The 27,243-nt window shown below is 38.2% G+C and overlaps 2 protein-coding genes across 5 annotated transcripts in view; one reads left to right on the plus strand and one right to left on the minus strand.

The window, feature by feature from the left end:
- Positions 1-1,757: 1,757 nt before the first annotated feature.
- On the minus strand, positions 1,758-25,128 carry LOC124797967 (charged multivesicular body protein 4b). The gene is made up of 5 exons (XM_047261135.1): positions 24,768-25,128; positions 12,373-12,550; positions 12,065-12,179; positions 11,708-11,840; positions 1,758-2,392 (listed from the first exon to the last, which is right to left on the minus strand). Exons 1-5 carry the CDS (start codon positions 24,946-24,948, stop codon positions 2,337-2,339), a joined length of 663 nt encoding a protein of 220 aa, XP_047117091.1. The 5' UTR covers positions 24,949-25,128; the 3' UTR covers positions 1,758-2,336.
- Positions 25,129-25,203: 75 nt separating this feature from the next.
- Positions 25,204-27,243, plus strand: part of LOC124797966 (TBC1 domain family member 31) — a 308,974-nt gene continuing 306,934 nt past the window's right edge. For 2 of the 4 annotated variants that reach the window (XM_047261131.1, XM_047261132.1), the window contains exon 1: positions 25,204-25,560. The gene's annotated coding sequence lies outside the window, so the exon portion shown is untranslated. The remainder of the gene's footprint in view (positions 25,561-27,243) is intronic. The other 2 variants (XM_047261129.1, XM_047261130.1) reach the window with 2 other exon arrangements.

Here is a 27,243-nt window from a genome sequence, read left to right on the forward strand (position 1 = left end):
TGGCCAGTTCCAACTGTAACTCATTTTTTTGTTGTGTGAAGTGCACAATTTTACATTTCTGAACATTTAAAGCAAGATGCCAATCTTGCCACCACTTTGAAATATTTTGAATATTTATGCAGCTTCTTTCAGGCAGTAACTTCATTATAGATAACTGCATCATGTGCAACAAGTCTGAGGTTACTACCATATAAACTCGAATAATCCACACACTTTTTTCCCTAATTTAAGGATGAAAAACTGGGATGTGTGGATTATTCGAAACAGGGTTGGTACTGCTCTGCCTACAACAATAGATCCCATTGTACTATTGCATTGTTGTGGCCTCAATCTGTGATGAATGATTAGCACATTATTTTGAACACACCATTACATTAGCACAATTTTTTGTGTAAATAAAACAAATTAAAGCAATTTTTTCTCTCCCTCAAAATTAGGGTGCACACATTATTCAAGTACATACAGTATTAATACTGTTCTAAGGTCATTAATATATAAAATGAACAGCACGGGTCCCAACACACTTCCATGGGACACACCTGAAGTTACTTCTAAATGACGGTGACACTCCATCCAAGATAACATGCTGCACCATCCCTACCTAAATGTTCTCTGTCGAGTCACAAATTTCAATTGATGCCCATATAATCATACTTTTCATAATAAGCATAGGTGCGGAACTGAGTCAAATGCTTTTCAGCAATCGAGAAATATTGCACCTACCTGGATCCAAAGCTTTCAGTATGCCATGTTAGGAAAGAGAGAGTTGGGATTTGCATGATTGATGTTTTGGAATCCGTACTGGTTAGCATGGAGGAAACCATTCTGTTTGAGATACCTGATTACGTTTGAGCTCAGTACACATTCTAAGATTCTACAACAAATTGATTTCAAGGATATTGGACAGTAGTTTTATGGATCACTTGTGCTACCCTTCTTGTAGACAAATGTGACCTGTGCTTTCTTCCAAGTACTGGACACAGTTTTTTGTTCGAGGGATCTACGGTAGATTATAATTAGAAAAGAGGCTAACTCAGTCGCAAATTCAGTATAAAACCTGATAGTGATTCCATCGGGCCCTGGAGCTTTGTTCAATTTTAACGCTTTCAGCTCTTTCTCAATACTGCTGGAACTAATAATTATTTCATTCCTTTTTTCTGTGGTATAACAAAAAATTGGGGCAATGCTCCTAGGATTTCATTTATAAAGGAAAATTTGAAAACAGAGTAAGTATTTAAGCTTTTGTTTTACGTGTTTGCCCTAGAATTTCTACTGCTGAAAATGGAACAGTTATTCTAATCTAGTATCTTCATTCACACATACTGCAGTTCTCAAAAACAGTAACTACTTCTAACAATGTATATAACTTTCTTTTAATTTCCAACATGTAGTGGTCAAACATACAAATCAAGATTGTACAAGTGACATGATGAAATTCTTCAAACATGTAAAACTCACACAATATAGCAGAAATATTGTTATTTTGCTTTAAATGTTTTGAAAGTTTTTACTAACTTTTTCAGTTTCTTATCTTTCCAGTTTTATGATTCATAATAAAATTTCTTGCAAACTCTCACTGCTATTAGTACGAATAGGACAATATAACTTGAAGTTGCTGAATTTTGTGCTCTGTGCCTCATAAATACAATTTCAATATAAAAATAATGTTTTTCAGTAATATCTACTTACAATACAGCAAGATATACATCAGTAAACAGAGCTGAAAGTAATGTGTTCATGAAATATATACATATATCTGAAAAATATAAAATAAAATCTTTATTTGATAACTAGAGGAAGAAAATTAAAGTACATAAATGACAAATCTTCATATAACAACACATTTCTGACTGGCATTAAATCTTCAGTGATGTGGAATTATAACTAAAAATTTACTGTAAAAATGGGTTCAAGGTGTGCTACAAATTCTTAACAACAAAAGCAGGATTCCCAACAAATACTGACATGGGCTGCAACCTTGCATGTTTCCAGCTGGCACTTGAGTGAGATATTTTACTACCCAGACTGAAAGCATTATTTTTAATGACATTTCGAATTGCTATCATATCACATTCTTCATTAAATAAAATCTATAATACATTAGCAAAAATTACCACGTAAGGCTTTAATGTTAATAGTTCACAATCAAAAATATAGGAGCTGATTCTGTGAGTTATATACACTGCCACAATATGCGCCATATCCAATCACATACAGTTGTCAATAGCTACCGTTATGGCAGAAATTAATTGGCAGAATTAAGAAGCAGGCTAGGAAAGACTTCCAAGAACCACAGTCATCGAAGCACTATATATGAAGCCCTCCATTTTTCATCTTTACAGGGCCCACGCTTTGAGCTCTTCTAGGTCATCATCATCATCCACCCGTTGCTCTGAAATAACACATGTAATTTAAATTAGTGTTATAAAGTAGCAATATTAGAATGTATTTACTTCTATTTAGCCTGGGAGCAACAGGTACTTGAAAATTGGGGGAAAAGTTTAAACATATTTTAATCTCATCTGAACCGTCAGGCGAGTTCTTGTTGTACAACTGCAATGACTCATTAATGTCAAACCATGATGTCGGATACTTCTTCACTGAGGATCTTCTAGCGAGTTCCAGTGAGTTCTGTGGAACTTTAATGACAGTACTGAATCCAAATCTTTATGCAGTTGTTAAGCTGTATCTACAACATACAATTTTTAGGGAGTATGACACGAGATGAAACAGAAAATTACGATGGATGTGTATGTTCTATTAAAATATAGTGCTGCAGGTTGTGATGAATTGTCTGGGTGAAGTATTGCACTGTAAGACTTTAAAATAAAAATTGCCTTTTTCTCTTAATATTATACTTATACTACAATACCTCAATCTGCCTATGGTTACATAATGCTTCATACACACATCCATACACCACTACAAAGTCTGTGGGATTTCAAAGTTTTAATTAACAACTCAAAAAACAAAGAAACATAATTAATATTTTTAAATCAATTTTAACTATTAATATTTTGTTTAGGCTCTTCTAGTGGCATGCTAGAGATTTTTGTATCAGGACTACAGACATGGAATTGAAAACAAATGAAACATTAATTACATTAACATTTTTCCCCAAAGCGATAATTACAACTTTATGACTACCCCATACAGAGTGTGAGGCACTTTGTATCACTACTAGGTCATTTTTCTATTCTCTCTGCAAAAGGAGTGAGATGAGAAGACTCTTCTTGAACTGTTAAAAATTAATAAATTGCAATGGAAGCAGTAGAAGTAAAGCTTACCAGTTCATAAAATCTACAGAACAATCTTCAGTAAGATCACCATCTTTTTCATACTGACAAACAATAAGCAACACACCTCAGTATTCCTTCAAGTCTTCCTACAGACTGGCTAAATCATGCAAGTTGCAATTTTCTCCAATCCCTGTGCTTTGCAATTTTCACAATTCTTAAAAGAATTCTGCATTGAGTGTTAGATTAATCCATTCACCCTTGCAAAATTGCGAAAATTTTGTAACATATTGTGTAACCAATGTGACTAAAGTGCATGGACTTCTACAATAGTTAGCGACAGGAAACTCATGTAAACAATAACGTGAAATATAATGTGAAATTTATGGTTTTAGATGATGTAATGTGATATTAGTGGTTTATACAAAAGTCACAAAATTTGACATTTTCCTCATTGCTGTATACAAATATAAATCTGGGGGAAGCAATTTACTAATATTGGAAACTGATAGTCATTGAAAGTTTAAATTGCATTTTCATATTCTTCTCAAGACTGAGGTTCATATATAAGCTTAAAACAACAGTTAATTTCCTGCCTCAAAAACTGTGGCTCTAGATGTGGTGTAAAACGACAGTACCCTCCTCCTTGCAATGAAATACATTCAGGTTAACAATTTTAATCGGCAACTTCACATTTCCCGGCACTTTTGCATGCACAACAAAACGTACCAGAAATGATGTGTTTTTGAAAGACCTTTAATGCAGTGCATCAATAAAACCTCATACTTTCTTAGTACATAAGTTTCAATACAAGAAAATCCAAACATGGCACTTTAAAAAATAAAAGGTAGATGAAAATCGTGTCTACTCAGTTTGCTTCTATCAGCAAACTGCAGTGCATGGTACATGATGTCACACAAATATCACTGTTGTCACATATGAGTATTTATATCAAGCAGTGAGAGTAGTCTGTAGCTTCTTACAGAAAAATACCATCCACAAAACAGAAAAAAAATATGCACTATAGTGTTGATAGATTGATGGAATAATGTTTCAAAATAACTTGTCAATAAGTATGATGCACTTGATAGAAATATTTTTATTTCCAACATAAATACTGTAAAACAATGAAGTGTGCGAGAAAAATAAAGTACACATGGCACTTCAAGAATTATCTATCAGAAACAAATACCAAAATAGGCCAAAAAATAATACAGAAATAGGGGAAAAAGAAATCCCACACACTGACACTGTCCACGAAATAAAATATTTTTTTCCTGTCCCTAAAATAGTCAGTTCTACACAACAGATTGGTGACTCACTGCACTGTTCTCACACTGGAAGCATAGAAGTCAGCTGTTCTTTCTTTGAACCCAACAACACTCTGCTAAACAGCTTGTGGGTCTATGTCTACTGATTCTGGTTTAGGCTTGAAGAACTGGATTTATGAAGCACTTTTTCTTTCATTGATATTTTAACCCACTGTACATACATTAAAAGAAGTACTACACCAGCACAAACAGCTGAAATATCAGTGGCAGCAATCAAAAATGGTTGACATGTGGCAGTTACTCTTCACAAGTAAGTCAACTAGGCTTGACTTACTGGTTTTCGAAAAATGTGATTGATCCCATTTGTAACCATCCAATTTCCCATCACCTGTATCATTACGTACAACACATTAAATTACTGTAAATAGATACTACTGTTTTATTTTCCTATTTTATCTATGTTCGTCTATTATTCATCTAAAATGATAGTTTCCTAAAGACAATGGCATCATTAGGGAACGTCATTTAATAAGTGTAGTAAAAAGCAATCAAATATTTTTGTGAACAAAAATTCACTTTGTTACACAACATAGTCTCCATTGACAGATACACTTCAATGTCCAGTGAGTTGCAGTTTTCTCCTTTCATTTGATCAGAAATGCAGGTCATGAAAGGTGGAGGGAAGGTTATTGTTTAACATGTGGTCAATAAAGATTTCATTATAGATGAAGCACAAGCTCAAGCAGGACCAGAATCGAGACAGAAATGAGTAGCCTTCTTTTAAAAGGAGCCATCCTGGCCCTTGACTTACTTCATTGATGAAAATCACACACAAAAAAATCACTGTACAGTTTGACATAATTCAAACTGCTAATTAATTAATCAAGACCCATAGAAGCACACTGGTTCACTGAGTAAGTATTCCAGTTAAACTTGAGTAAAGCACATTACTAATGAAATATTAAGACTTACAATGCAAGAACCAATCAAATATTGAGGGCTTCTTAATGAGCATGAAGAAATGTTAGAAATCACTGAGAGACAGGAAAAACTAAGAGAATGAGAGAGGGGACAGGGAGAAGCAAAAGAAGTATATGTATGTAATTAAAATGAAATGTGAGAGGGTACGACATGTAACCAGGAGAGTAGGTGGTACATAGCCCATATAAGTTCTTTGCTAGATTTCAAGAGATACAAAAGATCAAGAGAATGACCTAATGGAATATTATGGCATTATAAATCATGTAGGAGTAACATGTAAACATATACCTGATGACTGTAATGCATAAAAAGTATAGAACAGGATTTTACCAAGCAGTGGATGTTAAAAAGCTGCTATTGTTGCTTATGCTGTCAATGATGATGAGTCACATTACTGGAATGTGACTGTTTGAGCTGCTTTTACACAGAAAGCATTATGATCTGTTATTTTTTCTGAACTATGGTTAAAATGATGTCCAGTTGCTTTAAGGTACGTATCACAGATTTTCAAATCTTCTTGCTTAGGAGTTGAAAATATATGGTACTTGATTTGTGAGGCACAAGCAGTTTTTGTTCTCTTTCAACTTATTTGTTGTTGCTGTTGCTTTAGTGTTAGTTCTGTTCCAATCAATTATTTCTTTGCACACAAAACACACTGCTTTGATATTTACTTGTAAGCTGACCACAATATTATTGCACCTCGGAGTGAAAGTGTCTCGGATGGCTTATCATGACTCGGCATGTAACCGGAATGGTAGAAATTTCACCTTCTTAACCAAATTCAAACGGCATTTCTGAATGAGAAAGCCATTATGTAATCGGAAGGCCAAGTGCAATAATATTGTGACTGGGTAATACTGCCCCCTTGTGAACCAAATCAAATGCCAACAAAGTAAGCTGAATCAGAACGTAATTTTTTAAAATTTTAACACTCCACGCTCACAACTAACCTTCAAAATAATTATATTATGAAAAAGAAAGTTGCTTTTCACCATATAGTGGAGATGCTGAGTCGCAGATAGGCACAACAAAAAGGCTGTCACAAATAAATAAATCTTTTGGCCATTGAGGCCTTCGTGTGTGTGTGTGTGTGTGTGTGTGTGTGTGTGTGTGTGTGTGTGTGTGTTTGACGATGGCCCGAATGGCCGAAAGCTTTATTTAATTGTGACAAACTTTCTGTTGTGCCTGTCTACGACTCAGCATCTCCGCTATATGGTTAGTAGCAACTTTCCTTTTCATAATATTGTTACATTCCATCCTGGATTTTCCACTGGTTATTTCACCTAAATAATTAATTTTTTGACTTATGAGAAAGAACAGCAATGAAAATGTTAACTTATATGCCTATCTGGAAACAAGTTGACACTATGTTAATAGTAGCTAAGTAAAGCACAAGGGTGGGAAAGAAGATCAATTAATCGTATTTTAAAAATACAATTAAAAGATCTAATTTGGTAATAAAAAGGATATTAAAATAAAAGTATTATTAGATGATAAATGGTAGAAAAACTAAGCGTGTTCCATTGTTGTTGTTGTCTTCAGTCCTGAGACTGGTTTGATGCAGCTCTCCATGCTGCTCTATCCTGTGCAAGCTGCTTCATCTCTCAGTACTTACTGCAACCTACATCCTTCTGAATCTGCTCAGTGTATTCATCTCTTGGTCTCCCTCTACGATTTTTACCCTCCACGCTGCCCTCCAATGCTAAATTTGTGATCCCTTCATGCCTCAGAACATGTCCTACCAACCGGTCCCTTCTTCTTGTCAAGTTGTGCTACAAACTTCTCTTCTCCCCAATTCTATTCAATATCTCCCCATTAGTTATGTGATCTACCCATCTAATCTTCAGCATTCTTCTGTAGCACCACATTTCAAAAGCTTCTATTCCCTTTTTGTCCAAACTATTTATCGTCCATGTTTCACTTCCATACATGGCTACACTCCATACAAATACTTTCAGAAACGACTTCCTGACACTTAAATCTATACTCGATGTTAACAAATTTCTCTTCTTCAGAAACACAATCCTTGCCATTGCCAGTCTACATTTTATATCCTCTCTACTTTGACCATCATCAGTTATTTTGCTCCCCAAATAGCGAAACTCCTTTACTACTTTAAGTGTCTCATTTCCTAATCTAATACCCTCAGCATCTCCCGACTTAATTCGACTACATTCCATTATCCTCGTTTTGCTTTTGTTGATGTTCATCTTATATCCTCCTTTCAAGACACTGTCCATTCCGTTCAACTGCTCTTCCAAGTCCTTTGCTGTCTCTGACAGTATTAAAATGCCATCGGCGAACCTCAAAGTTTTTATTTCTTCTCCATGGATTTTAATACCTACTCCGAATTTTTCTTTTGTTTCCTTCACTGCTTGCTCAATATACAAATTGAATAAGATCAGGGAGAGACTGCAACTCTGTCTCACTCCCTTCCCAACCGCTGCTTCCTGTTCATGTCCCTCGACTCTTATAACTGCCATCTGCTTTCTGTACAAATTGTAAATAGCCTTTCACTCCCTGTATTTTGCCCTGCCACCTTCAAAATTTGAAAGAGCATATTCCAGTCAACATTGTCAAAAGCTTTCTCCAAGTCTACAAATGCTAGAAATGTAGGTTTGCCTTTCCTTAATCTAGCTTCTAAGATAAGTCGTAGGGTCAGTATTGCCTCACGTGTTACAACATTTCTACGGAATCCAAACTGATCTTCCCCAAGGTCGGCTTCTACCAGTTTCTCCATTCGTCTGTAAAGAATTCGCATTAGTATTTTGCAGCTGTGACTTATTAAACTGATAGTTCGGTAATTTTCACATCTGTCAACACTGCTTTCTTTGGGATTGGAATAATGATATTCTTCTTGAAGTCTGAGGGTATTTCGCCTGTTTCATACATCTTGTTCACCAGATGGTAGAGTTTTGTCAGGACTGGCTCTCCCAAGGCTGTCAGTACTTCTAATGGAATATTGTCTATTCCCGGGGCCTTGTTCTGACTCAGGTGTTTCAGTGCTCTGTCAAACTCTTCACACAGTATCATATCTCCCATTTCATCTTCATCTACATCCTCTTCCATTTCCATAATACTGTCCTCAAGTACATCGCCCTTGTATAGACCCTCTATATACTCCTTCCACCTTTCTGCTTTCCCTTCTTTGCTTAGAACTGGGTTTCCATCTGAGCTCTTGATATTCAAACAAGTGGTTCTCTTTTCTCCAAAGGTCTCTTTAATTTTCCTGTAGGCAGTATCTATCTTACCCCTAGTGAGATAAGTCTCTACATCATTACATTTGTCCTCTAGTCATCCCTGCTTAGCCATTTTGCACTTCCTGTCGATCTCATTTTTGAGACGTTTGTATTCCTTTTTGCCTGCTTCATTTACTGCATTTTTATATTTTCTCCTTTCATCAATTAAATTCAATATTTCTTCTGTTACCCAAGGATTTCTACTAGCCCTTGTCTTTTTACCTACTTGATCTTCTGCTGCCTTCACTACTTCATCCCTCAAAGCTACCCATTCTTCTTCAACTGTATTTCTTTCCCCCATTCCTGTCAATTGTTCCCTTTTGCTCTCCCTGAAACTCTGTACAACCTCTGGTTCTTTCAGTTTATCCAGGTCCCATCTCCTTAAATTCCCACCTTTTTGCAGTTTCTTCAGTTTTAATCTACAGTTCACAACCAATAGATTGTGGTCAACCAATAGATTGTGGTCAGAGTCCACATCTGCCCCTGGAAATGTCTTACAATTTAAAACCTGATTCCTAAATCTCTGTCTTACCATTATATAATCTATCTGATACCTTCTAGTATCTCCAGGCTTCTTCCATGTATACAACCTTCTTTTACAGAGTCCGGCATAAAAAACTCCCCGATTACAAAGTAACGTGCAGCGGACAGTAGAAGGAGCAGAGTGGTGGGGGGGCGCGTCGTTAAGTAGCTGCCTACATGCCGTTTTCAGTGTACGCCATGGCGTGGTCTGGTGAACATCGTGCCTTCGTAGTGGAAGATTTTATTCAAAATGGCGAATCGCCTATTAATACTCAACGTGCTTTTCGCGTTCGCTTTGCGCTCGGACGACGGGACCCTGTTCCCGATAAGAAAACAATTTATTCTTGGGTTGCCAACTTTCGTGAGACAGGTTCCGCATTAAAAAGGAAACCACCTGGACGACCACGGACTGCAACAGGCCCCGGAAATGTTGATGCAGTTAGAGCTTCAGTTCAACAATCTCCTCGACGATCCGCTAAAAAGCATGCGGCAGCATTACGGATATCTGATCGAAGTGTGAGAAGAATCTTGCATCGAGATCTTAAAATGCATCCTTACAAAATTGTAACTACGCAGGAACTGAGTGAACGAGACTGTGGTGTCCGTGTAAGTTTGTGCCAAGACCTTCTTCGGAACATTCGTCCCAACGATATTGTGATTTTTTCTGATGAAGCACACTTTCACCTTGCCGGAACAGTGAACAGCCAAAATTGCAGGTACTGGTGTGAACACAATCCCCAAGAACTTCATCAACGACCACTTCATAGCCCTAAAGTAACAGTATGGTGTGCTGTTTACAATTCCGGAGTGATCGGTCCTTACTTTTTCGAAGAAAATGACAGGAATTTAACCGTCAACAGTGAACGCTATTGTGCCATGCTCCGCGACTTTCTCCAACCGCAACTAAGGGAGCTTTTTGGTGAAATAGAGAACATGTGGTTCCAGCAAGATGGTGCTACTGCCCACACAGCGCGGCAGTCACTGGCATTGGTGAAGGAAATGTTTCCTGGACATGTGATCTCGTTGCGTGGAGACATTGGCTGCCCCCACGATCGCCGGACTTAACGCCCTGTGATTTCTTTCTTTGGGGCTATTTAAAAGCAAAAGTTTATGAACAACGTCCACAATCTTTACGAGCCCTGAAAGAAGCAATTACACAAGAGGTTGAAGCTATTCCACCTGAAATGACTCAAAGAGTAATGAATAACTTCAGGGAAAGACTCAAACAGTGTGTCGACAGTGCAGGAAGCCATTTAAGGGATGTTTTATTTAAAAAGTAAGACCATAAGAGTATTTTCTAAAATGGCATAATATGTACTTTTATTTAGTATAAATAAAATTGTTCTACCTTATTTGGTTTTGTTTTTATTAGCTTTCCTTAAAGGGGAGGATTCTTGAACGAAGTGTTAGCTATGATTAAGTTATGCTCTGTGCAAAATTCTACCAGACAGTTTCCTCTTTCATTTATCTCCCCCAATCCATATTCACCCACTATGTTTCCTTCTCTCCCTTTTCCTACTCTCGAATTCCAGTCACCCATGACTATTAAATTTTCGTCTCTCTTCACTACCTGAATAATTTCTTTTATCTCATCATACATTTCATCAATTTCTTCATCATCTGCAGAGCAAGTTGGCATATAAACTTGAACTACCATAGTAGGCATGGGCTTCGTGTCTATCTTGGCCACAATAATGCGTTCACTATGCTGTTTGTAGTAGCTTACCCGCACACCTATTTGTTTGTTCATTATTAAACCTACTCCTGCATTACCCCTATTTGATTTTGTATTTATAACCCCGTATTCACATGGCCAAAAGTCTTGTTCCTACTGCCACCGAACTTCACTAATTCCCACTATATCTAACTTTAACCTATCCATATATGAAAGAAACCCATATAAACTATTCAGTGGAGCTACAGTACACATCCTAAAAAATGTTCAGTAAAACCTACAACATAGGAATAAGGTAAGATTGCTACTTACTGTAAAGAAGACACACTGAGTTACATACAGCCACTATTAAAAGACAGTTGTTCAGTAAGATTTATGACCATGACCGTGTGTATGTATTTTCAAGATCACTTGTTTCTTGTACAAAGCTAAACAAATCCACAGGTAATAGCTGAACAACAGTGAAACATATCTGAGTAAAAGTGCAATCAATAAAACTATATTTTCCTCTCTATAGCATCCCAAATTATTCTCAGTCATCTTAGACTGTAGACATGTGTGCAAGTCGCATTTGCGTGTGTGTGTGTGTGTGTGTGTGTGTGTGTGTGTGTATATATATTGCTGACTAAGGCCTTAATGGTCGAAAGCTATAACTGTGTAAATCTTTTTGTTGTGCCTATCGCGACTCAGCATCTCTGCTATACGGTGAGTAGCAACTTTCCTTCTCTAATTAGCTTAAATATCTGACAAGTAAGCTGAACATGTGATTACAGAATAACTTACTGGCTTTAGGTTTCGTAGCAACTTCTTCTGTCGGCACTTCGGGCAATTCCTTTGCTGTGCTTGGGAGTGTGTCGAGCAATTTTTTGTCCAGTTCTTCCTGTTCTAATTCTTCCAATTCACGTTCGAGTTCATCCTGGATCAAAAATTCATGATTTGAGACAAAATATTAGCAATATTCCCAATGGCATGTTTTTCATCATTTCCACCAGTGGGGCAACACCATTTGTTATCTGACCATTCAGAACATCTTTTTGTGTTACAGAATGTACAACAATGGTACAAGTAACACACTTTTTCAGTAAGAATTACTGTATAACTTCATTAAACAGGATTTTTTTTTTCTGATGTGTTACATACCTCATCGACATCCTGTCCAAATGCAACAGGATTTGAAATAGCATCTGAGATTTCTCTTGCTACATCCTGTTGTTCTGCAATATCATCCATCATGTCATGCACATCATCAACATTCCTGTTAAAAGGCAATGGAATTTGTATTAGTAAAATGATCCTCCACATAAGAAACACTGCAACAGCAATAATATTTTATTACTAATTAACCCATGAATCCATTTTACTTGGGGAAAAACAAGGATTATGATGGTGCCTGTTATACATAATCTGCCATCCTTCACAAATTCTGTTAACACAAAGTTAATACTTACATATGCTGATGAGCAGCTTTAAGAGCATCAGAGGCACTTTTCATTGTCTGGAGTACTGCAGTGTTGGTATTTGCTCCTTCAAGAGCTTCTCGTTGCATCTCAATTGTCGATAACGTTCCATCAATCTGCTGCAGCTGTTTTTCATATCGCTTCTTTCTCTTGAGTGCCTGTATAGCCGCTATAATGAAAATGAAGTTAAAGATGACATCAAGTGGAACGATAAGCTTTTCATATAATAAATTACATGTATATAATCTCTTCCACAAAGTGATAATAGTACAAAATGTTGTCCTTGTACATGAGCAGCTGGACAAGGAGACAAGGGAATAGTATAGGAGTGTACATGGTTGGAGGTTCACATGGTGTTTCAACCAGAATGTTTTCCAGACTTAACCTACCAGTCTATACTGCTACAAATTTGAAACAGAGAAAAAGCTCTTTACGACTGTTGCTATAGAAGTGAAACTACTCTTCAGAATAACTTCGGAAACTAGTTCAATAAACAAGTATAGTGTTAACAGTTATGAAAAGGACAGACTACTACACACTACATAAAGAAGATGTTTGAGTTGCAGCCAGCCAAAACAAAAAGAGTGCAACACATTTGAGCTTTTGGCCAAAAGGCCTTCTTCTAAAGTATGAAGTGCATGAACACACACATTCACACCTTACACTCACATGACCTCTGCCTCTGGTCGCTGAGAGCAAATTGCGACCAACGGAAAAAGCAATCTGTGGATGGTGGGGTTAAGGAGGAGGCTGGGGCAGGGGGGGAGGAGGAGGCTGGGGCAGGGGGGAGGAGGAGGCTGGGGCAGGGGGGAGGAGGAGGGATATGAGGTCAGGGGTGGGGGGTGGTAAATTACTGATTGTGGGAGCATGCAGGGACATGGTGGGGGTAGTGTAGGACTGTTAGCTGCAGTCAAGAGCTTTGAGGGAGGGAAGCACAAAAGGAGATAAACAGAGGATGGGAAAAGATGTGGGTGTGTTGGACCACGAAACTGGACAGTTTGGTGAAGGGGAAGGGCTAATGAAAGCCTAGTGTGTTGAGCAGTGTATTGAGCAACAGGGTGATCTAGCTGTCTCTTGGCCACAGTTTGTTGGTGGCCACTCATGTCGACAGATAGCTTGTCAGCTGTCATGCCCATGAAGGAAGCAGCTTACTTTGTACATCATGTAACTGCTTTCACAGGTAGCCCTGCCTTTGATGTGATAGGTGACGCCTGTGACTGGGCTGGAGTAGGTGGTGGTGGGAGGATGTCTTGCACCTAAGTCTACTGCAGGGATATGAGCCATGAGCCAAGAGGCTGGAAGCAGGGGTGGAGTAGGGATGCACAAGGAGGAGAAACACCATTATGGGAAAGGAGGGAAGGATAATGGGTAGGATATTCATTTCATGGCATGATGAGAGGTAGTCTAATCCCTGGCAGAGAATGTGATTCAGCTGCTCCAGTTCTGTGTGATACCAAGTCATGAGGGGAATGCTCCCTTATGACTGGACAGAGGGAATTTGGGAGGTGACTGGAGAGACATGGCATGGGAGATTCTGTTTCTGTATACGACTGGGAAAGAAATTTCGGTCTGTGAAGGCCTCAGTGAGATCCTTGGTATATTTGGAGAGGGACTGCTTGTCTCTTCAGATGCGACGGGCACAGCGGCTAGACTGAATGAAATGCAGCCTGGAGCTACATGGGTCCTTGTGGGGTGGGGGTGGCGATAGTAGAAAAGGACAGAAATACGAGGTGCGGCTAGAAAAAAACCGGACTGATGCTGGAAAAAACATTTATTTACAATTATTTACAATTTCATGTTATCTCCTTCAATGTACTCTCCTCCTCGGTCTCTACACCGCTCCATACGAATTTTCCACTGTTCATAGCAATGCTGCAGATCATTTTCGGTAAGTCCATACATTACTTCCGTCGCTTTTTCTTTTACTGCTTCAACAGTCTCAAATCTAGTTCCTTTCAAAGCTGACTTGACTTTAGGGAAAAGAAAAAAGTCACAGGGGGCCAAATCAGGTGAGTAGGGTGGATGATCTAAGATGGGAATGTTGTGTTTTGCCAAAAACGTCTTCACTGACAACGCACTGTGAGCTGGGGCATTGTCTTGGTGAAGGATCCATGCCTTTTTTCTCCACAAATCGTTCCGTTTTCTCCGTACTCGCTCACGTAGGGTAGCCAGGACGCTAATGTAGTAATGCTGATTCACTGTTTGTCCCTCTGGTACCCAATCAATGTGCACAATCCCTTTGATGTTAAAAAAAACAATCATCATTGCCTTGAATTTCGATTTTGACATTCGTGCTTTTTTTTGTCGTGGAGAACCAGGAGTTTTCCAATGCATCGACTGGCGTTTAGTTTCGGGATCGTAAGTAAAAAACCACGATTCATCGCAAGTAATAACATTTTGTAAGAAGGTGGGATCACTTTCAATGTTTTCCAGGATGTCAGAACAAATCATTCTTCGGCGTTCCTTCTGTTCAATTGTGAGACACTTTGGAACCATTTTTGAACACACTTTGTTCATGTTGAAACTTTCATGAAGAATCTGCCTAACACTTTCCTTGTCAACTCCTGTTAACTCAGACACTGCTCTGATTGTTAAACGGCGATCTTGTCGAACAAGTTTACCGATTTTTTCAACGTTTGCATCAGTTTTTGCTGACAATGGTCTGCAAGTGCGAGTGTCATCACTGGTGTCTTCGCGGCCATCTTTAAATCGTTTAAACCACTCAAACACTTGTGTTCGCGATAAACAATCATCGCCGTACACTTGTTGTAACATTACAAACGTTTCACTTGCAGATTTTCCTAGTTTGAAACAAAATTTGATGTTAACACGCTGTTCTTTCTGTACACTCAACATTTTCCGACGCACAGACAAAACGTCAACTACTTAAAACAGACGCCACGGGCAGACTGAGTGCAGGAGGCAGATGAAACTCGAGCATTAGGCGGAGCGAGAGTCACGTGACAGGCCACGCGACTTTCAGCCTTATTGCATTCGTTTTATTGTTTCACCAGTATTAGTCCGGTTTTTTTCTAGCCACACCTCGTAGAGGATGGGAAGAAGACTAGTGGGTGTGCTAGTGGAATATAGAAGGCTATAAAGTGCTGGAGTGAAACCCTTTTCTGAACTGTGCAGGTGGGAAATCTCACTACACTAGTCCTTCATCCACCTATCCCCTTCCCTGGTCCAATCCCAGCACTTTACAGCCTTCTATTCCACCAACACACCCACTAGTCTTTTTCCTATCCTCTATTTCCCTACTTTTCCACTATTCCCCCCTCCCCCTCGAAAAAGAGAGAGAGAGAGAGAGAGAGAGAGAGAGAGAGAGAGAGAGAAACTCTCCAGACTGCACCTAGCAGGCTTACCCTGTTCCTACCACATCCTTGCATGCTCCCACAAGCAGCACTGCACTATCCCGCATCTTCCCATCAGGCAGGTGCTCACAGTCGTGTGTGTGTGTGTGTGTGTGTGTGTGTGTGTGTGTGTGGGTGGGTGAGGGGGGGGATACTGTTTTTATTCCACTTTGAATTTTCCATTGTTGAAATATTAATAATTTTTGGTCAGAATACACTGAATCAAATAATTCAGTGGAATACTTACAACTGATGTGCTAGCAATGATAATATGTTTTTTTGTATACTCATGGCACAGTATTTATTCACATACATGGTGCCCATAATTAAAGTTCCAGGTTCAAAACACTGTAGAAGTAGAACTGCTGCTTTGAATGATGACAGATCTGAGCAGCATATTTTTAACAAAGGGGGAAACATCGCGAAACTAAATAAAGCTAACGAAAATTTTGCCAACAGACCGTGCTGTATGCATCTTAATGTCAATGGGATTGGCTACAAATGACATATGAATCACAGTATGACAGACATGGTTGCACATTACACCATCCATACTGTTCAATGCGCATGACTGCCCAAGTTCAGCACTCAACAGTTGCGGCAATGTTTGTTAGGTAAGCCTGTCCATCAAAGCAAGGTCGTACGCATTCAGATGAGAATAATCACTTTTTAATAGCCCTGGGGTCAAAAACCATATGAAAAGCAAACTGACACCAGTTTCTAATTGTCGCGAGATAGTGCAAGACATGTTCAATAAGCTGTCCTCTATTTTCTGCCGCAAGTTGAAGTCATGAGATCTGAGTGTCTAGGGAGTCGCATTCAGAGTGTTTTGTGCAATGTGTACCTTGAATTCAGCTGCATTCATAATCAGAGCACTAAACACAACATCTTTCAGATAACCCCATAGCCAGAATCACACGGCTTAAGATCACTTGATCCGGGGGGCCAGGCTGTACGGAAATGACGGCTGATAATTGTAGCATTTCTGACATGCTTCTGCAGCAGCTGCTTCCTAATTGTGCAAAATGCACAGGAGCACCATCTTGAACAAAAATGATCCTACCCACACAGTCATGAAGCTGGAAGGTTGAAATTATGGTGTGAAAAAGATTCTCAAAACATTTACCAATGACGGTACAAGTCACAGGACCCACAGGACTTATCTCCTCGAAAAATATGGCCCTATGATAAACAATGCTATCAACCTGCATCACAAAGTTACCTTTGCAGAATGAAGTGATACTGGTTTATGAGTGTGCAGATTTTCCATTGTCCACATACTGCAGTGCTGTGTACTGACACGTCCTTAGGAGATGGAAATGGGCTTTGTCTGTCCACAGAATGTTCCACGGCCATTTATTGTCCACTTCCATACAAGCAAGAAATTAATGTGTGACTTTGTATGAACAGCAATGCAGAATGTTTCTTTGTATTTTATAAGTTGTGCTCGCAGCCATGTCCAATGTTCAGGCAATTCACCATGCACAGCACATCTGCGTACCACTGCTCGACCCCTCCCGAAATGCTGTGCCCACATCCTCTTCAGATGTTGGATCAACTGTTTTCCTCCCTCTGTCACACAGAGCTTCAAAAGAACCTGTCATTTTGAATTTTGTAATCATTTTCTACAGACCCTTAGCAGACATCAGACTAATGCCTTTTTCATATTATTGGGAGTCGAGAACTTCTGCAGGGCTACAGGCACACAGTGACTCTTCTTGTAAAAGAGCTTTACTAGTAGTCTTCAATGGAGAGTCATACTGGGCGTCCTGGATGCAAACTGAGGAACAGCTGCATGCCAAGCGTCTATTGGTGTGCATATTCTGACACAGCACCATCTATCAGTCCCACCTTTTTTCCTTTTCCCCCTCCTCTCTCTGTTCCATGACATTTCTTCCTGTGTCAATAATATGCTGCTCAAATTTGATGTCATTCTAATCAGTGGTTCTCTTTCTGCAGTGTTTTGAAACTGGAACTTTAATTATGGACACCCCCTATGCTCATAAGTCAATTGTACTGGAAAGATATAAGTACAACTTGCCACAATTTTAATTAGCATTTCAGTCATCATAAACTACTGGACTGTAAAGAAAGTTTTGAATTTTCTGATGTCAGTATTTAATTTTTTGAGTAGTAACATGATGCTTTGAAAAAAAAAAAAGGGAAGAAACATGAGTGTTTAACATGTCATTACAAACAGAGCTAAGGACTGATTTGTCACATAGAAGGAACCACCTTGATTCTCGCTTGAAATGACATGAAAAACACCAGAAATTTAAACACAGTGGACACACCAGAATTTGAGTCCCAATCACGTCAAATACAAACAAATACAATCTATGTGATTCTCCAGCTTCTCTCATCATACTTCATGACAAAATTGTTCATGGGCGAACGGCCGGATGCCAGTGTCCAACAGGCATAATCTTTAAGCGAGCAACTACATTGCGATCATCCAGTGCTTTGATGAACTGACTGCTTAACAGCTGGCACAGTGCTCCCACCCCCCCCCCCCCCCCCCCCAAATACGCTGCTCTGTCCACCATCTGCCTTCCAGCATCTCCTTTCCTCCCCAGTTTACAGTTCACACTTAGGTACGCGTGCTGGTGGCACTTCTGCTGTTCCATCACCTGCCTCCAAAGTGATTTAATTGTAGGATATCTCGTTTCTCTTTTTAAACAAACTAATTTCAGGTTTCCAGGCATTTCTAAGAATGTAGTCACTATCACAATTGATCAGTCGGGCGTTCCCTTATTCAAACCTCGACAGATTCTTTAATAACAGTCACAGAAGTTACACCTATACGTCAGAAACTTAGTACGGTCATTTAACAGTATACACTTTCTCACCTATGTATGTCATGCTACATTGCTAGAGTGCCTAATACAACTCAGGACTTCTGTAGTTGGAGGTTATTCTTGACACACTTTCCATCTCATCCCACGTGGTAAGACTCCACTGACCTGTGGTTCTGACCAACTTTTATGAACTCTCCCTATTTCCTAAACATCACCAGGTCTTTTCCTTGGCGCATCTTCCCTTCCTCTTCAACCCTTCCGCCACAAGGAGCAGCCTCTAGTTGCAGAAGCTTACAAATTTCAATACCTTTATATGTGTGTTCTGCTGCTGCCGTGTAGCAAGTAGATTTTTTATAAATCCAACTACATTATACATACATATATGTAGCATACTGCCCTGGTTGCAGTGTTAAAACCACAAAATTTGGGAGACCATTAGCTGGTCATGATATTTTGGCAATAAATGATAAGAAAACATCAGTTTCCCCTTTTCACTTGAATTTTGTTTTTCAAATCAATAAGAGCCAACTGGTGATTATCTCCTGTTTCTGAGAACTCTTGAAGCCAAAGAACACCTTCCTTTCTTGGAAACTCTGGCTGATTCAATTTGGACTCTCAACAAAAATGTATTATTATTATTATTATTATTAAGTTTTCCTCAGAGAATGTGACAAATCCCAAGGTGTCAGGATTTGATTTTCCTTTGGGTATTATAAGCTGACTCGTGCAGCCAATCATTTTACAGTGACTAATTTCATTGCATGCACATTTTTCACAATTTGTTAAATATTTCCATTCAGGTTTACACTGAAAACTTTGGCATTATTGAAAAAAATTGGAAATAGTCTGAAATTTCTAAACTGGGCAGCAGACTCGCCATTCAGTATACAATTTTCTGTGGATTTGTCATCTGTTATAGTAAATCCACAAGATTTTATCAGTAACACATGAACTTCAAATGTATCATGCCTTAGTCTGTCACAAATTTTGCAAATACTTTTGCATCTTATTCGCTAATTTTTGACAAACCAGACATCAATGGGATACATAGCTGCTTGATGTCTAATAGCATCCTGGACAACAAAGGAGTAAATCTCTGCAAAATCAAACTGTACATTCATTTTACCATGCTAAGGATTTTATTTCACAGTTCTGAGATAATGTGTTGGATATTTTGAAACAAAGTGCTGGATGGTTAGGTCACAGATTTTTAAAGTTTTATCTGTGACAACCATTTACTGACAGATTTAAGCAAGTCATAATCTACTTGGATCCACCGTTTCCTCAAGTTCAATTCCTTGTGCAAGCCTGAAATGTACAATATAAGTGAATTTCTTCCAAGCAGCTCTCACACTGATGCAGTATGCAAGCTTTTGATTCAGGCTGCACTTCTTCAAATCCATCAACAATTTATAGTCTTTTTAAATGATGCAAAAACACAATTAGTGGACAACTGAAGAAGCAACATGACATTTTGGTACAATTTCATAGAATTGTCTCAATAAGTAATGAACATTTCATTCGAATTGCTTAGCAACAGTTGGTTTTGGTGGTGATGTTTGGTTTGTGGGACACTCAACTGCACAGTCATCAGCGCACAGTTGGTTTTGTTCTGAGGTTTTATTCCATCAAGAATTATTCCATACCAAATCAACAACTGCTATAACCTGACCACCTTAGATCTATTTGAAAGTACGCACATAGTATTCATAACTAATAACAAAAAACAAATTTCTTCACTTTTTCTTACCAAGGGTAACTGAGTAATGTGTGTGTGTGTGTGTGTGTGTGTGTGTGTGTGTGTGTGTGTGTTTGCTTGCAAGGGGGAAGTAGGAGATGAGGGGAGGGGAGGAAGCTCTTTTAAAGGGCTTTCACATGATATGAAATATCACCTTTAAAGAATCATAGTCGGACTTATTACTTAAGCTACAAAACTGTACTTTTCATACAAAATAGTGTGTTTTAAAGCATTGCACTAGCTACATTAACAACTCAAAATTAATAATTTGACATACACATCTAAAATATGTATCTTAATGCAAGCAGAAAAACCTCATTTTAAAGACTGTATATAAAATGACTGGTTGGTATTCCCATCTCCCATCTCTGTGATATTTTGTCACTGGATAATATTCACTTAGTTGTAGTCACCTGTTGTTGAAAGTGACATGTACATTTTCGTTTGGTGTGACACAGCCTATAAAGTGAAGTACTGTGATTAATTCTGAAGAGTTGTATTTTGAAATTAGGTCAAAGGTACTTTTGTACAATTCTCAGAAAAGTGTAGTCGCTTATAAGCTTACAACCAGTTAATATTAACACAACCTTAAATTTTATCCCAGGATGTGAAAAAAATGGAGAAGTAATGTTGTGTATTACTAATTACAAGAAGCTAATGCACAGAACTTTGAAAATGTTTCATAAAAATTAGACTGTCCATTTCAGAATGACATAAAATGCCTAAAATTTCAATTTTGTGCTGTAATACTTTTAATGAAATGGGCCACAATAATTATAAGAAAGCCTGCATCCTGTTTCCTGATGAAAGATAGAAAGAAAACCTCTCCTAACATCAACTCAGAAAGTATGTGGCAAGTGCCAAAAAAATTGAAGTTTCCGATATGTCTCGCATAGAAAATGGTAACAATCTAGTGTGTTCTGATGTCAAACAAAACAGTGAAAAGGTGTTAGGCTGAAGTGATGAACAAGACACTGTTGCAAGTGCAACCCTAGAAATCCCGAATGCTTCTTTGCAGTTTGTTGGTGAGTTGCCTGTTAAGAAAAAATGACTATGTGAGGCAAAGTATTGTTGCCGCCTCCTGATGAAGAAGAGTTAGATTATCACGGTTTTAAATACACAATGGTATGTCAAGAAGCTTCAAGAGGAATTTAATGTGATTAACTACGTGGCTAAAAAAGTACAAGGGCTTGGCAACGGCCAAAGTATTTCATCTTCTCCCAATCCAAAACCTGGCGAGTCCTGCTGATTTTGTAAGAAAACTTACTGTTCTGAAGCACGCCAGAACCTAATAAAGATTTTGTGCTCATAAGAGTTGACAGAGAGAAAATTCAGGTGGGGGGGGGGGGGGGGGGGGGGGGAAGATTTAAGTAATTTGAAAGAAATTTATGCACACTTCAACAGTGTTTCTGTGTGTATTACTCACCAAAACTTCTAACTTACGCTGACTGGGTGTAACATTCCTCAACTGACGATGAATGATAGTACTCCAACTAAACCTCCAAACACTGGATTGCAAGAGTTGTGTGTAACCCATCATTACCCGATTGTCAGTTTGATGAATGTCAGTTCTGTCCAGGGCCAGAAACACTTAAAAATCATTTACAAAATTGTTGGATACTAATGATATTGGCCACAAACTTACAGACAATGGGTCTCTGTTGATCGTATGCTCTAGAAACTACCACAAAATCCTCGAACAACTTTACTGCTCCATCATTTGGTAAATTAAAAACATTTATGCGAAATTCCTTTGTGACCAGTCAACAATCAACCTTACAAAAATGATTGAAAAATGAGCTTAAAGAAGGTGATCTCTTGGTATTTTTTTTGATTTTGTTGAGAATTACACTATTGTTGTGACAGGATGAAGTTCAGGGTTACAAGTGGACCAACCACAAGCAATAATTCATCCCTCTGTAGCTTATTACAAGGATGGTGACAACTTTAGCACACAAAATATTATCATCATAGCACAATGCTTCACATGACACTGTTGCTGGGCGTTTATTGCAATTCTATTTGATTGATTTTCTGGCAAAAAAACAAAATATACTACTTCTCCCATGGAGTTGCAGCTAATCATAAGAATAAAAAAACTGTGCTATCAAGAAGATAATTTCCATAGCAAAATCCAGTGGCATTTTTCAGCCAATTGGCATGGTAAAGAAGATAGCGAGGGCATTGGTGAACAATCAAGCAACTGGCTGCTGAGAAAATCTGCAGTGTCCGTACATCAATCAAATTGTGACACCCAAACAACTATATGTGTTTGCCACAAACAGGGGCATAGAAGGGATCAGTTTCAATTACGCTACTTTCTATATGTGTTTGCCACAAACAGGGGCATAGAAGGGATCAGTTTCAATTACGCTACTTTGGAAGATTATGAAACTGAAAATCGGAAACCTACAGAGATTTGAAGAATGCTGCACAATTTTTTGGACACACAAACTTCACATCTTCATTCTCATAAGGAAGAACAAAACAATAACAAAAGCTTATTCAGACTCTAATGAAAGCAATACTGAACTGTGACAGTTGTTGACAGTGATTCAATATCATTGAATTGACATCAAAGGATATATTGCTTCTGAATATAATGGACACTGGTGGTTAGCCTGTGTAGTGGGGGAGGAGGGGGAGGAGGAGGAGGAGGAGGAGGAGGAGGAGGAGGGGGGGGGGGGCATCACAGGAAAATGATGAAATCACAGTTTCTTACATCCACATTTTTCACATTCCCTTGCCACACAGACATTCTTCTGTAACCAGCACAGAAGTAAAGGCAACTGCGAACCCCCAGACTGCAACAGGCTGAAATGATGATGTGCAACAAACTGACTAGAAGCATGATGAATTGGACTGATACAATTCAGCAACAAAAACTAATAACTACCTGATTTTAAGTCTCTCTCTCTCTCTCTCTCTGGTATTCAGCTATACTCACTTGTTTCTGAAGGTTTGCAACTTCTTGTATTTTTTAATTAAACACTGATAAGGCAAATATTGTTTTTGTCAACTATCTATTACAAGCTATTTTATTTTGCTGTACAATAACTGGGGTCAAGAGGAAAGTTCAATATCAGTAATCAGCTTTGGCCAGTGACATAATGTTAATGACTGCTTTCGCATCACCTTTTCATGCATATTTTAACAGTTTTGTTGTTAATTCGCAAAGTCCACAAATATGAAAGAAAATAATAGTAAGAATACTTTAAAAACTGGTTGTAGTTACATATTCATCTGTAGCCTATCCTGAAGTCAAGGTTAGGTTGGAAGGTGACTGGTTGAGAGTTGGCGAAGCCAACAAATATGATACTAAAAAAAACTAGTTGTGCTGATAGACTGATCAGTAGCTCATCTCATAAAAAAAGGCAACATCATCATGTTATAGTCGCCTTGTTGTTTACAGTGTTTGGCGCATGTTTCCCAGGTCACTGGTCAGGGTTGATGGCTCGTATTGAACATTCTTATACACCCCATAGTTGAAGAGAAGTATGCCCAATATTTACAATAAAATAATGTTTGAAGGTTTTTACCGCACCATCTTAAACATAAAATTACTTCCGATAATGATCCCAATGAGCCTTTAAAAGAGCTTTATATGAAGTAAGTTTCATTGTTGTAGCTTAATTAGAACACAAGTTGTGTACAAATCATTATTATCCAGTGTCAATTTCTTAGCACTCAACTCAGTAACCTTTTGTCAGAAAAATATGAAAACAGTTGTTTTGTGTAAATATTTATGAGTACTACAGGCATACTTAATTTCAAATAAATCCAAAAGGGTCAGGTTGAAAACCATACTCCATATGTTGATTTGACATGGAATCACACACAAGCACAGACTTCTGAACTCATCCTTCGGAAAATAAGTATTTATTGTCTTACTCCATCAGAAAGAACTTTGTCTTACTCTCCCCCCACCCCAATCTACTGGCACATATTTTTCATTTCTCAATTTCAAGTGATTTTGACTGCTTTCCTAGGGATCCAATAATTCTACTGGGACCCCTGTAATGAGCCAGAGGTTGGAAAACGTGTCGATTGGCTGTCATGACACAGCCTTCACGATCACGATCTATAAAACAATTAGAAGACCAACCAATTAGAAAACAATTCATAAATGTTAGCTTTACCATACATTTTTTGACACTACACCCTGACAGTTCGTTCCTTACCTATAATTTACATGCGGAAATTTTTTCCATTTCCCCAGCAGAAATATCAATTAAAAATATTGCGCTTGGTAAATTGTAACCTACATCTTAAAATAGTTTCTGTTGTCACTGGTCGACAAAATGCCAGACAGACAGCTGTACTAGTGAAGCACATGTCGTTATAATGTATGCAATATAAATAGCTAAACGGTACGGTTCCTCACAACGAAACTTGCTGCTTTGCTAACATCCCTAACTATTTATTTTTGAATATCTTAAACGTTATCTTACCACAAAAATAATGACAATCGTACAACTGTCAAACCACGTCACTTACCTCTCTTATTCTTCGTTCCATTCTTTCGTGCGATTGCGATTTCTTGTTCGATTTTCTTTTCTAAAAATTCCTGTTTTTTTATAAGCATTTCTTCTGTCTCTCTCAGCTTTTGTATTGCTTCGCCAGTGCTGGGAGCCTTCTCCTCCTTTTTACCACCAAATACCTTGCTTAAAAAACTCATGTTGGTAAGTCTACTAAATCGTTCGTATGCCTTTCGCTAAAAGTATCAGCTCAGTAAATCACGCAAATATCTACACTTCAATGTAATATTTTGGCCAGCAATCTACACCCAAAACAGATTTTCACACGATGACAAAGAGTCATCACTTGCAGACTTGCAGTGGTCAACACAAGGATAACCCACTCAGATGCACAATTTATCGACCTTATCGCGCTGCACGATTGACCGCATCGAGATAAAAAAAACACAGTTTTTTCAATGAAATCATTTCTGCTGTCACTTTCAATTTATTAATCACATTCGCGTTTTATTCTTCCAACTTATACAAAAAAACAGATGCTAAAAACTGTGTTACACGTATCAGAGATGTTTGTGATTAAACGATAGGTGTGACATATTTGTATTTTGTGCCGCCAGTTTCAAGTCGAGGTATACAAGTGTTATGAGATGATGTTTGTTATGGTTAGTGGATGTGGCTGGTTAAACAAACTTGTTACTGCCTGTCGCTTGTAGTATTTTAGTTGTTTTAAAAGAACCAGGTTACGCTGAGAATGTAACTGCTGACAGTAGGGGTATACTTCGTAGCCCTGCTTTCTGATTTGCAGAGTAAAGGTAAGTAATCAATAATTGGGACGCATATTTACTTTATGAACACGTACATACTTTTAAGTCACGCGCTTGGCAAAATATCCCGCGACACACTAAAGGCTTCACGCATTGCTTTCTTTACTGCCAAACATGTTTCATTCAGCAACACTTTTATCCATATCCCTGTGCTTTGTTTTACATCTGTTACACAGTAGTCTCTGTTTCTTTATAAGTTTCTTTACAGTGAGTGTATTCCATTTAGGATATTTTCCATAATGAACTCTTCTACTGGATACATATCTATCCAGTGCATGGTCAACTATAGTTTTAAATTTCAGCGGTACATCCTGTACATGCTCTTGTCCTGAGCAAAAAGTTTAAAGTTCCTCATTGGTGTGTGACACTATTGTGTCACTGTCTAGTTTGCTGAACATATAAATCTTTCTGCTTGTTTTAGTTGCATTTTGTGTTTTAATATGCATTGTTGCTATAACTATGTCGTCGTAACTGATACCAGTTTCAATGTGGATATCCACAAAGAGGTCAGGTCTGTTTGTTGCCATTAAATCTATTTCCAAACTATTTCTTCAGGGTAGTTGTCAGAGAAGGCCTTTATTAATGTTTCACATGTCTATCACTAACAAAACTATAATTATTCAAACTGATTGTTTGATGATTAAAGTCTCTTCCAATGATAGGGAATTTAGGTACAAGTGAACTGACATTTTCTCTAAAGTCTTCGTTTTCAACAGGAGGAAAATCAGGTGGCTGATAGAAGGACTCTGTCATAACTTTTTGCCCACCCCTGGTATTGAGTCTTGCCTAAACAGTCTCACTTGTGGCTTCAATTTTTGTCTCGGTGGATATGAATTTCTTGCCTCCTGTGAGAAAAATGCCACCTCCATTTCTCATTTTACTATCCATTCAGAATAGCTTAAATTTTCCACATAGATCTCGCTATTTTTAGTGTCACTTTTTTCAGCTTTCTGTGCCTAATATTATGTGAACTTCAGTGCTTTTTAGAGGCACCTCAAACTCTAGGACTATGTTACGAATGATTCAGCAATTATCATCTAGAATTTTTGTATGCTCATGTGCGGGAGGCATTTCTTTGGATCTTATACTGATATTTATGGGTTTCCTACAGCTATCGTTAACTGTATTGGGTTGAGAGTTGCCTATTGTAAAATGTCATTCTTTGCAGACCATACACAGTCAGTTACTTGCGTAGCTGCCTTGATGTGTAGTGCACATGTTACTTATTTGATCCAAGTATGACCTTGGAGCGTAGATGTCAGGCATTATTTGTTCCAATGTGCACCACAATCTGTAGTTGGTTGCGCACTGTTGAAACACAGTCATGACAAAAACATATTAGATACAGTGGCAACAAATACAATACAGAGCAGATTACAAATGCTAATGTACTTACCTACAACACATGGGGGAAGAACGATATATGCAAAGCAGATCCGACCGATAGGCAAAGCTTTAAAGAGAAGGTCTGACTAGAAACCTGCACCATAATGTAGATGACACTAACTTTCCAAAGAAACTTAAAGACTATGTTACTGAAAAGGAATTTTACAGTGTTAAAGAGTACTTGCTAACATAAATTTGTGTATGTTGTTCTTTATAGTCAATGATGATAGAGAGTGTAATCAGAATGGTTGCTCCTTAAGACATAACTGACAATGAATGTTTTCT

Source organism: Schistocerca piceifrons, chromosome 5 (assembly GCF_021461385.2).
Source record: "Schistocerca piceifrons isolate TAMUIC-IGC-003096 chromosome 5, iqSchPice1.1, whole genome shotgun sequence".
Taxonomy (NCBI): Eukaryota; Metazoa; Arthropoda; class Insecta; order Orthoptera; family Acrididae; genus Schistocerca; species Schistocerca piceifrons.

What these genes read in the sequence shown, in the direction of transcription:
- LOC124797967 (XM_047261135.1), bottom strand. Translation starts at nt 24,948, where the DNA reads ATGAGTTTTTTAAGCAAGGTATTTGGTGGTAAAAAGGAGGAGAAGGCT. An exon ending in TGGAACGAAGAATAAGAGAG is followed by an intron (nt 12,551 to 24,767) that starts GTAAGTGACGTG and finishes TTTTCATTATAG; the next exon opens with CGGCTATACAGGCACTCAAG. An exon ending in TGCTACGAAACCTAAAGCCA is followed by an intron (nt 2,393 to 11,707) that starts GTAAGTTATTCT and finishes GTGTTATTTCAG; the next exon opens with AGCAACGGGTGGATGATGAT.